Below are 12,116 nucleotides of genomic sequence, written 5' to 3' on the forward strand. Positions count from 1 at the left end.
GCCTGGGTCTGGCTTCACAGGCAGAGGATACAGTTCCCACAAACGAAGAGGATGATGAAGTAGATGCAGACCAGCATGCCAGGAAAGGATGGGCCCCCGTAGGCCATGATCCCATCGTACATGATTGAATTCCAGTCCTCTCCAGTCAGGATCTGGGAGCAGAACAGAAATAGGGAATCAAGAGTACCCACAGCAGAGCATGGCAGAACCCCACAGATCGATCCTGCCCTCCTGGGTCCAGCTCCAAAACCTCACAGGCCCTACAGCCCCACAGCCAGACCCCACCTCCTTGATCCAGCTCTGGAATCTGTACATCTGCTCATGACCCTTATCACATTTCCCTGCTCCTGCCTCAAACCCACATCTCTCTGAGCCCCAGCTCTTGCCAGGAGACCCATGGCCCAGGCAAGACTCTCAGCACCCTGTCCTCCAGCACCCTGCTGCACTTCCCACAGCCCCATACCTGGAAGACACTGATGAGGGCCTGGGGGAAGTTGTCAAATGTGCTGCGCCGCACTTCCATGTCCTCAAAGTCAAACTTGCCCCCAAAGAGCTGCATGCCCAGCAGTGCAAAGACGATGATGAAAAGGAAGAGGAGGAGGAGCAGAGAGGCAATGGAGCGGACTGAGTTGAGCAGGGAGGCTACCAGGTTGCTCAGGGATGTCCAGTACCTGGGCAGAGGAGATACAGGAGTGTGCTGGAGGTGAAGGAGTGGGGAAGGCTGTGGGCAGGACCAGGTAGGTGCAGGGAACAGACCACTGGCACGGGAGGATGTGCAGCAACCCAGCAAGGGGGGCTCTGAACCAGCACCACTCACAGGCTGGTCACCGGGACTGCTCCAGCCAGGCCCCAGGTGGTGGAAATGAAGCTTCAGGAATGGTGTGACAGGCAAGACACCCTGCTGCCTGCACAGGACAACAGCAGGCAGGGTGGGGAAGGGGGATGTACTCAGCATGTTGGTGCAAGAAAGGGAAGCCAGGAGACCCACAGCACCTCCATTTACAACACCCCAGAACCCACTGCAAGAGAGAGACCCCAAGAAACTTCCAGCAAGCCCTGCTCTGTCCTCCTTGCCACTCCCAGACCATGTCCTGGAGACAGAAGTCCCCAGCTTGGCCTTGTTCCTCCATCCAGGAACTACCAGCTCTGCTCATGTAGCAGCTGTCCCCAGGGACAAGGCCAGTGATGCCTGGGGACTGCAAGCCCCCAGCACCCACAAAACCCCTTCCCCAACCTGGTGATCTTGAAGATGCGGAGGAGCCGGATGCAACGCAGCACAGAGATGCCCAGGGGTGACAAGGTGCCAAGCTCCACCAGAATGGTCTCCAAGATCCCCGCACACACCACGAAGCAGTCAAAGCGGTTGAAGAGTGACATGAAGTACTGGCGCAGGCCCAGCGCGTACATCTTCAGCAGCATCTCAGCCACAAAGAGTGCTAGGAGCACCCGGTTGGCATTGTCTGGGGTGGGAGATCCAGACCATCAGAGCATGGACCTCTTCATCTCAGCATGGCACAGCAGGAAGGGAAGGAGGGCAGTGCTGCTCACCTCCCTTCTCTGCCTGCCACTGAGCCCTGAGCTGCAGCTGCAGTAAATGCTGTTTTTCAGAGGGCAATGTGCAACTGTGTGCTTGTATGTGTGAGAGTGTGGCTGCACTGTGCATGTGAGTCCATGTAGTGCATGCAAATGTATGTACTGGGCTGTGCGTGTGTGTACGTGTGACCGAGCTGTGTACATATGTGCATAGCTGTACTCTGTGTGACTGTGTGTTTGCATGTATGTCACAGGTAGTGTGACTGCAAGCATAAATACATGTAGCTGTACTGTGTAAGTGCATGCAAAGTGTGTTTGTGTGTACTATGCATGTACAGGTGTAAATGTATGCACTGTATGTGTGTTCACCATGCAAACCCATGTCGCTAAGAATATATACACTGTACATGTATAACTGCACCACACATGTTCAACATGCAGTTGTGTAGCAGTGCAGTGGGAATAGCGTACACACACTTGTGTGCAGGCTGTGTTTGTGTGCATGAGCAAGCCTGTGTGTATCAAACAGCCCCTGTGCCATGCCAGGGTGGCTGTGCATGCACAGTAAGAGTTCACGCATGTCTCCAGGGCAGCAGGGTGCCCCAGGCCCTCCCTCTCCCTCAGGCTCTTTGCTCACCTTGCACCTGTGTCAGCCATTCTGGCTGGAAGTGATGCTCAGAGGCGATGGAAAGGGTGTTCAGTGCCACCAGCAAGATGACAAGCCAGTAGAAGAACTTGGACTTCACCACATCCCTGCACTTCCTACGAAACATTCTGTTCCAACGCCTCCATTGACGGCTGGATAGATGGCCACAGGGTCAGCAGGGCTGGGCAGCGGGTCCTGCCCAGGACTGCACCTGCAGATGGCAGAGCAAAACCACCCCTGCTCCCTTCTCCAGGGGCTTTCCCTGAAAAGGGCTGAGGAACATAACCCTTCCCCTGGCACTTAGTGCATCCATTGCAGTTCATTCACGCAGACACCTCCTGGCTCCTCTTTGGCCTACAGTCACCTCTGGTTGGCTGCTACCGGCCCAGCTCCTAAATCACAAGGCATGCTGCATGGGCCATGAGAGGATGCTTGGAGCCTGGTCCCAAGGTGAAGAGGTTGTTCACCTTGAAGAGGCTTTTTGCCAGGACCAGAGCAAAATTCCCTGGTTGCTGTCCATAATGTTTGCATCTTCTGAGCACACAGCCCTGGCTCTCCCCCAGAAACTGGTGGCTGACAAGAATGCCTGGCCCAGCCAGGACAGCAAGTGAGAGACTGTCCAAGTCAACATGCAGAGCAGCAGATGGTTCAACCAGTGCATACTTACAAGTAGAGAATCCACTTGTTCATACCCTCAATTTCATACAAGCTCTCTGTCTCTGACCCTCCTTCATCCGATGGCATCATACCTAAGGAGGAAACAACATCCCAGGCTTTCCTTGGAGCCCTTGGGAAGAACATATGGGAGGGAACCTCTCCAAGGAGCACATGAGGAAAAGCTTCCCCATCAGAAGTGAAATCAAAGAAATGACATCCCAGGGAGACAGCAGTGAGAGTCTGGGCAGAAGGTTTTGAGTGTCAGGTGTAAACCAAGTAGGAGGCACCAGGAACACCTGCCCTGCAGCAAGAGCAGCAGCAACCCAGAGAGGCAGCCTGAAGAGACAGCAGTGTGTACATAGGCTCCCTCAGTGCGAGACACCCCCAGCATGGAGAAAACTGGGCTCAACTGTGATCTAAGCAATGCTGAACAACAGGAGGTTTGTAAAAGCATTGGTCACAGGTGTGGAAGAGGCATTTTGCCTTTCCCACTGTTTTCCAAGGCTCTTAGCATACATGTGTGGCTCAGCTTGAGGTATCAAAAGTTGTTTCGTTAGGCAGGACAGCATAGCAGATACAGCAGCTCAATGGCAGAGCTCCCCAGTCCTTGCTGAGCATTTGGCTAGATGCCTGTATATTCAGGTCCTTCCCTGAACCACTTCTAATTCCTTAAAATTGTCAAGCAATGGCAAGAAATTCATGCATCTGTTAGTGTGGGAGCTAGTAACCCTGCACTCTGTCCCTGCACACAAAAGTGCACATGCTCCTCATGGCTTTTCATGGCCAATTCAAGTGCATTTTGCCAAAGGAGACATAGGTCTTGCTAGAAGTCTGCAGATTTAGCATGAGGGCCAAGTTATTGCTAGTTTGGGTCAGATCCAATAAAAAGATTCAGGAAAGGGAAAAAAAAAAAAAAGAGAAAGGAAACTGTTCTGCAGAGGTCAAAGTGGTATCTGAGGCAAATGGAAGATTCTAGAGGGCAGGTCGGTAGGAGTTAACACAATCAAAAGGACTAATGAAACCGGATCTGGTGGTCAAGAAGATGAAGAAGTATTTGTACTTAAGCAGTAAACCATGAAGACTTAGCTGTTCCTGCACTCTTGAAAAAGGTAACTGCCATGAAGTCAGCAAAATCCACAGTAACTGGGGTAAAGGTAAAGGTGGCAGGGGGAAATCACAACCACCGACTCAATTGAGGGGCTATGTAAATTACCCACACACACACTTTCTAGGAGCATATGCTCCAATTTGAATATGTGTAACCAATAATAAGCAACATGGTAATTACTAGCCAATGAATGTAAACTTGGGTGGGTTCTCTACTGTATTCGCTAATCATGTAACAGGATAAATATGTGGTAATTCCTCTGTGTGGTGTGCTAGCTTTGTGGAATATCACCTAGTACCCATATCTGCACAAATATGCTATAAATAAAATACTTCTACTTTGTGTAGAAGTATATACTTCTACATATAAGAATACTGTGAAGTATTGGCGTGTTGCACACTAGGTGTACGACCCCATTTTTGGGACAAAAAAGGCATTTTGTTTCATAGGTTTTCAAGCAAAACTAGTCTTTGTGAGTTCTCCAAGGGTCTCTACCCTGCCTGTCTAGGATGGTCAGTGTTACAAACCCAACCCTCACGTTGAGGGTCTTTGACAAAGCAGAGCTGGTACCTTCTCCCCTGGCCCGGTCGCTGTCCATGACCTCAGCGTGGGTGATCCAGTCCATGTAGCCCTTCAGATCCTCCTCCAGCTGCTGCTTCTCCCGCAGCTTCTGAAACGTGCCCCGTGACTTGGCTTTCTCACGCTCTTTGGTGAACTCACTGGGACAAGGCAAGCAGCAGAGTGAGACTCAGGAGGTGGATGGTGTGGAGGTCAGGTACCACAGCCCTGTGCCAGGCCAGTCCTTGTAGAAAGATAAAAGCCCAAAATACCCTACTACCTAGTGCTACCACTAGATTGCTCTAGTGACTTGCCTCTATCTTGGCCCTGTTCCATGGTGCAAGATCATGGGGGAGCGTCACCTAATGCCTGATGGCAGGCAGGGTTTCTTCCACACCACTGGCTGCTCTTTGGGAGCTCCTTGCTGCCAGATGCTGTGGTTGGACAGTCCAGCTAATGCTAGATGTTGGAGGCTGTGGGAGTTCTCCAGCCCTGCTAAGGATTAGACCAAGTAGGGTCTCACCTATCTGGGGGGTGGAAAGCTGCCCCAAGCTCTCCATATGGGGAAGGTGAGCTTATCACATGGCAAGTAAACAGGACACTCTTTTCATGGTAACATGGAAAAGACAGGTCTGCCAATGCAGGGGGTCCCACTCTTCTCATTCCTTTTACACTGATTTCTTTTCTCCCCTGCTATCTGGCAGGACTGTAGATCTGTTGCCCAGCCAGTCTCGTGTTGCCATGTGTTAATAATAGGTGTCAGACATTATAACAATAATTAGACATACTAAGCCTCAGGACTTGTGAGGCATTGTCTGGATTTTCCTCATTTCAAGCATATTTTAACATATAGTTAAAAATATAAAAAAAAAAAAATCAGAAACTTTTGCAGTGCCTGCAACTTAGTCTAGCATCAAATAACTATTGTCCAGCTTGTCCTGCTGTTACAGCGAACTTCATGAAAGGATCAGGTGCCTATGGTCTGTCTTGTGGTTTTGAGCTTGTTTTAGTTATATTAATACCCAATTTGTTTTAACCTTGTGCAGTTTTATGTTTTTATGGTTCTTGCCATAGACGAGGACTAACAAATCCAAGTAATTAGTATATAACTAACCCTTTGAACTAATAGAGACGATGAGTGAGATCCACTTGCACACAGAGGATTGAAACATATAAAAAAGACCCTGAGCCTTCACAGAACTGAGGAGATAAGTCCCCCTCACTCCGCAGGACAACATACACTTCCCCCAAAAACACTGGGATGCTGGCACCTCGCCACAGCAATGCATAAGTAGGTTGAGCGTTGCACCAGAGATATTTTGTGCATAGCAGCTTTAACTGTATACTGGTATGGGAATTAGCACTAATTGAGTCATTTTGCATAGAAGTGTTATGATCATTGTAACCAGACTGATGATAACTTGTCGTTGTATTTGGATGAGACTGTTGAAGCATTAATTAGACTAGCAATAATTATCTTGGATCCTTTGCATTCATATCAAAGGTGTTTTCCTTAGGTTGGCCGTAAGGAAATCATGTGTGCTCACAACAGGACAGCAGCGCTGTGGGTACCAGTGGGACTGAGTCCTAACCACAGCCATGGGGTTAGGACTGCTGTTTTGAGCTCCCTGCTCAGCTGCTTTTATCATGAGTGCTGACAGACCACACTACAAACACCTAATAAAGTGCTTCATGGCTGTCTTTGCTAACAGCTGCTTGTGCTACAGGGAAAAGATTTCTGTGTTAGGTGTTGAGCTAAAATCTCAGACAATCATGGACACTAACACAAAAAGTAACTCAAGGCTCAGGGTTTCTAAGCATCCAAAAAAAAGGGAGAGGAATGGGCAAGGAAAAGTAACAGAATTTTTTCCAGCCTTTCTTCTTGTATAGTTAAAACCAGCCAATGCCCACACTCCGATCACGCTCACTGATCTGCTGGCAAAGGACAGGGTGGCACTTACCCGCTGAGCACCCCCAGCACCAGGTTGAGAACAAAGAAGGAGCCAAGCAAGATAAGGCTGACGAAGTAGATCCAGGGCCATTCATTCCCAATGGCATCATTTACCTGGCAAGGAGAGAGGCAGATGAAGCATTCTGAACGCACTCTGCTCTCCCCTTAGGGCCCCCTCAGCAGCCTCTGGGAGCTTTGCCCCCTCTAAAGTGAGTGCTTGGGATGGTAGCAGATAAACCTGACTCTGAGCCCTGGCTCCTTATTACTCTGCATCTGGTTTTAGCAGAGGTAAAGCCAGATCCAAACATTTTGGGAGCAGATTTAAACATCAGCCCCATGCCTAAGCTTCAGCAAGTCTCCCAAGGACTGCAAACATGGGATTTTGCTGGAGAAGTGTCCACCAGCCAGCCATTGCTATGCCTGGCCCGTACCCCTTCACAAAGTTGGGAGTTGGAGCACTCTTCTGTCTATCTGGAGAGCAAGGACCGCTTGGGCAGTGCCTACAGAGATACAGAAGACATGCCTGGAGCATTATGGGATGTGCATCACAGTATGAAGCAGGATGTCTTTCACTCGTGGAAAGACCTAGCCCTGCTATGGGGTCCTGTGTCCTGGAGGGAATTCCCCAGTCTGAGGCAGGACCAGCAGTCACCTCTGCTGAGCTGGGCACCAAGCCCAAGCTGCTGGAGCCTACCCAGTAGAGGACTTCAGTCCAGCCCTCCATGGTGATGCACTGATAGACAGTCAGCATGGCAAAGCCAAAGTTATCGAAGTGAGTGATGCCGTTGTTGGGCCCCGGCCAGCCACTTCGGCACTCAGTGCCATTGATGATGCAGTGTCGCCCGTGGCCAGAGCTGGTGCATGGGGCTGGCTTCTCTGATGCCACTGTGGCAATCACATCTGAGGGGGAAAGCCAGACTGTGAGCAGCAGGTCAGGCCAAGTAGAGCAGATCCCAGCACCTCCCAACCTCCTGCAGAAGCTTTCCAAAAAACAGCCCCTTTCACCACCTCCTCACACCACATACCATCACCAAGCTGTGTTCTGTACCAAACATCCTTCAGTACTGCCACACTCCCAGGCCTGACAATTGCAAAACCAGACTTTCTGCTACCCACAGAACGTCTGTGGTCCCCACAGCAGTCACACAGAGACATCTCTGCCATATCACCCTCCTGCCACAGCCCCACCTGTCCCGAGGTAGTAGCAGGTCTTGTGCATCTTGCCCTTGAAGAGCTCTTGCCCAACAATGGCATAGATGATGATCATGAAGAGGACCAGCAGGGCTATATGGAGCAGGGGCACCATTGCCTTGATGATGGAGTTCAGGACGACCTGAAGGCCTGCACCAAGGAGAAGGGAGAGGAGGTCAACCACTTCCTACCTTTGCGTGCACCTTGCATTCCTGACAGTCCCTCTGACAAGCAGCTTCTGAAATGCCCTGTGCCAAGGGAAGAAGGGCACAGGTGCTTTGGGACTGAGATCTTTGAAGCAAGAAATCCTTTCTCTACCCAACATGCAAACTTGTGGAAGACCCAAGCAGAGCCAGGCACCAGGCACTGCTGGAGGCTGCTTCATGCCGCTCCATTTGTTCTATTACTCTCATCCTGGCTGTATTCACGTGAATTATCGTGGGAGAAGAAGAACCCTGCCCTGAGAAACTAGAGTGAGGTCCTGGCACCTTTCACTCTGGCCACCCAAAGGTGCTGACACTGAGCCATGGAGGGAGCTATGGAGTCAGCGTGCTGACTTGCAGATCCCTAGCACTGACAACTGCAAGCTGTAGGGATGAGCAAGAACCTGTGGCTCCTCCACACCCACCTTGTGGCTGGGCTTAATCCAGCAGCACCAATAAACCTGCCCCATGACCCCCCACCCTGGCCAGGCACAGGGGTTCAATCCACCTGCCAGCCCTTCATGCTGTCAGGGCACTCAGCACCCACTTGGCACTCCAGACACCAGGCGCAGGGGTCTCAGCACACGAAATGCTCGCAGGGCCTTCACGTCAAAGCCGCCTTTTCCCCCTGAAGTCCCTCCCTGCTTCGCATTGACCTGCTCCAGGGTCATGGTGATAAGCCTGAAAGAGCCAGGGCACAGAGCAGGGAAGGAAGGGGGGAAAGCAGAAGGAAGGACAGGGAGAAAGAGAATGGCATGAAGATGCAGGCCAAGAAATCTGTGCTAAGGATTCAGAGCTCTATAGGCAGGAAAGTGAGGGACAGAACTTTGCCACCGACGCTCAGCCTGACCCAGCTCTTGTCTGAGTCAAACTCCTGGGCACACTTGTGGCCAAGAACCCCTCCACTGGGTGCCACCTTCGCTGCTGAGCAGCCAGCCCCCTCCTCCACACCCCCCAGTGCCCAGTGGACCCTCTCCCTGTGCGCCAAAGCCCCCATGCTGCTCCCATTCTCCAGGGAAAGGAGACCTAAGAGGCATTAAGGAGTCAGACAGAAAGAAACAGGAGTTAGAGAGGATCCCAGGGGATATCAGGGCATGAAAAAGGGGTCCATGGGAGAAGGCCATGAACTGAGTCTACGAGTTGCCCCCAAGCCCACTGCAGCCACTAGAAAAATCAATGTAACTGATGGTCTATGGACCAGGACTGGCACAAGCTGAGCACCATCAGCTTCCCCTCTTTGCATTACCCTAGAGACACGATGGAAAAGTCAAGCACGTTCCAGCCATTTCGGAGATAGGCATCCGTATGGAAAAGAAACCCGTAGGCAATTATCTTGAGCATCGCCTCAATGGCAAAGAAGATCAGGAAGGCATATTCAATCTTCTCCTGGGGATTGGAAACGCAAGCAGGAGAGGACACTTCGTTAGAGCAGACTATCACCTCTCTTGGTATCACCAGCATGCACGGCTGCCCGCCGCGTGTCTCTGGTTCAGCCCCTGCTGCCAATCCATCTGTGATCTCCCATGCACACCTGGCAGCACTGTGGCTACTCTGGGCCCGAAGAGGTGGCATGCTGGGCCACCACATGCCACTCTCTGGCCTGTAGCATGATCCCCTGCATCCCTTCAACGGCACGCTGCCAGGACCTGGGTCCCTGGGTTATGGGTACCCGTTTTTACAACTCTGCTAGCAAAGCCACCACTTCCCAACCCAGCACCCAAAGGTGTCTGGCCCAGGGCACTGTATATCTCTGGTTCTCCTCCCTGCTGCCTCAACCTCCCATTCTCCCATAGCCTTCCTCTCACAGGCAGCACTGACACCTTCTCCTCATCCTCTCCAGCTGAGGGCTTTCTGGATCTATCCTGGAGACACCACGGGACAAACCAGCTGCATTGTTGTTTCCCTTGTGCCCTGGGTTCCCAGGGAAGTGTGGCCTTGGGCTCAAGACCTCCTGCCAGTGAGCTGCTAGAAACTGGCCTGGGGGCTCAGCTGGACAGAGGCATTGCACCCACTTCCAGGCTGGGCCTGGCACCCCACTACAGGGGCTTGGCACAGCTCTGCAAGCTGCAGGGCCCAGAATAGCTCATCTTTCCCCAGAGCGTGGCCAAGAGCTGCCTGTGCCCACCTGGTTCCGCCTGTCACTGCGATCACTGCCCTTGCTGCTGATGGCCCTTTCCAGACTGGGATTAAAATCTCTCCGAAGCAGCCGGATGGATGGGGGTATTTATATTGCTGGTTTTCCATCGCTCCTTTCCTCCGTCTGCACCCCATGAAGGGCAAGGAACATCCCTGCTTGGGCTCTGCAGGGAATTGCACCCAGAAAGGCAGAAACAGCTTTCTCAGACCAAACTGGGAGCGGGTTTCCACTGGAGAAGGCTGCAGTGCTGTGAGAACACCTTCCTCCCAGAGTCCCTCTGGCTTGCCAAATAGAAAATACTGTCCATTTAAGAAACCAGGGCCAGGGCTCAGATGGAAACATTGCTTGCTCAATCACCACATCCAAAATCAATGGCCATGCCAAGTGTCCCTGTATGACTGTCACCCATACAAGTGTTAGTCCCTTGTTGGAACTGAGGGCAGCAATGGTATGAGCAGAGACCTAAGCCTTGTGATTATTAGTGTCACCAGGGCTCTGCCTTCAACCGATAACTCAACCGCCACTCACCTCTCAGCCTTATCAGTGACAGATCCCTAATCTGTGCCCAAAAGCCTGTCCTTGCAATAACAGACATGTAAATACAACTATTGTGAGGATCGTTTCAGGTACAGAGGGACTGCAGAGCTGCACCAGCAGCCAGTGGTGTGGTGGGGTATCTCCCCTGCTGCAAGCGGAGGAGAAATGGGGGAGGCCACTGCAAGCTACAGTAGCCCTGCAGCTGCCAAGGCCCAGGCTGGTGAGTGTCAGGATCCAACCTGGAGCCCCAGCATTACAAAAGCGAATTCCTTGCCCTGATTCATCCAGCAGGACAGAATCAGGCTCCAGGGTCTCTGACTAGCAGGGATTTCCCTCTAAAAAACCCTCTCCCGGAATCAAAAGGTGACTTTCTATTCCTTGCAGGTCCCTTTGAGAAGCCCAAATCAGATGAATGATGCTTTAGCCAGTTCCCATAGTGTTTGGCCACCATGTACAGCCAGTGAGCAGCAAGGTTCAAACTTGGGCCAAGGGTGAGCCAGCAGGCAGCCCCCTGTGACCTGGCTATGTTCTCTCCATCCTGGGAGAGGCAGTAATTGCAAATTTCCTTACAGTACCAGCTCACTGTTGTGCTTTGCAGACCCAACCACATACACAGAGCTGGATCATCCTAATCTGTCCTGCTGGTGTAACCCCTCTAGTGCAAGGAAAAGTCTTGGCATGACCAGTATGAAGTGCAGTGATCCATCAGTGCTGGCTGGGGGGATCCCCCATTAGCTGTGGGTCCAGTTCCCTGGCTTATCTGGCTGTAAACTGTGGGCAAGTGCTGCTGTTAGCAGAGCAAGAAGAGCCAGGCCCCTGACTATGAAGACATCTCACAAGCATGTTTGTCAATGGGCTGAGGTGAGGTAGCCTTTCAGTGGGGCAGGTTATGGCAAACTCTCTCTGTATTCTCCATGCAGCAGGTGTAGCTGCAGGACACAAACTGGCAATGAAACACATGTGGCCACAAAGCAATGTCCTCAGCCAGAGCAAACTTACTGCTGCCTCTTGATACCAGCAGAAAGAAGCTAAGGGATATTTTGTCCTGGCAGGCTTTATACCAGGTCAAGCACCGCATGTCCTGCACCTGGTGCAGACCCCACTTTGTGCCTGGGCTGATTTGAGAAGAAATCAGTCATGCACTTCCCCCAGCTCTGGTGTTGCAGGTCAGCGCAGAGACTGTGCACTCAGGACCCAAGCAGCCTGTACCTTATGGGAGACATGGCAGACTCTACAAGCCAGGCACACAGCGTGTACAGGCACAAATCCGCTGACTTTTCATTGAAGCCCTGGCTAGTTTCTAGCAGCTGAGGACCCACTTTGTGCCACCACCACCCACTGTCCCCTCATCACCTCCGGAATTCAGAGCTGGCTACCCATGGTGGAAGGCTGCTTAGGTAAGGGCAGCAGGGCTGCCTGGCAGAGCTGGGACTGGGTGTATGAAGAGCCCAGCCTTCAAAAAGCTACTATAAAAAGATGCAGGTCTTTGTAACACACCAGGCTGCTACACACACACATGCTTCAACCGTATGAGGGGACACAGAGTAACCTGACCTGTGGGTGCTGAATGAGCCACAGAGCAGCAGGAAAAACAG

General features: G+C 51.7%; 1 protein-coding gene across 2 annotated transcripts in view; it reads right to left on the reverse strand.

Annotated features, from left to right (window-relative positions):
- Positions 1 to 12,116, reverse strand: part of CACNA1S (calcium channel, voltage-dependent, L type, alpha 1S subunit) — a 49,309-nt gene that overhangs the window by 25,937 nt on the left and 11,256 nt on the right. For both annotated transcript variants that reach the window (XM_010288577.1, XM_010288576.1), the window contains exons 3-13: positions 9,094 to 9,233; positions 8,395 to 8,528; positions 7,642 to 7,794; positions 7,148 to 7,353; positions 6,464 to 6,567; positions 4,515 to 4,663; positions 2,847 to 2,928; positions 2,171 to 2,331; positions 1,235 to 1,460; positions 464 to 671; positions 32 to 152 (exon numbers count right to left, since the gene is read on the reverse strand). In XM_010288577.1, coding sequence (XP_010286879.1) covers positions 32 to 152; positions 464 to 671; positions 1,235 to 1,460; positions 2,171 to 2,331; positions 2,847 to 2,928; positions 4,515 to 4,663; positions 6,464 to 6,567; positions 7,148 to 7,353; positions 7,642 to 7,794; positions 8,395 to 8,528; positions 9,094 to 9,233 — 1,684 coding nt within the window. The remainder of the gene's footprint in view (positions 1 to 31; positions 153 to 463; positions 672 to 1,234; positions 1,461 to 2,170; positions 2,332 to 2,846; positions 2,929 to 4,514; positions 4,664 to 6,463; positions 6,568 to 7,147; positions 7,354 to 7,641; positions 7,795 to 8,394; positions 8,529 to 9,093; positions 9,234 to 12,116) is intronic.

The sequence above is a fragment of the Phaethon lepturus genome, unplaced genomic scaffold (genome assembly GCF_000687285.1).
Source record: "Phaethon lepturus isolate BGI_N335 unplaced genomic scaffold, ASM68728v1 scaffold11306, whole genome shotgun sequence".
Taxonomy (NCBI): Eukaryota; Metazoa; Chordata; class Aves; order Phaethontiformes; family Phaethontidae; genus Phaethon; species Phaethon lepturus.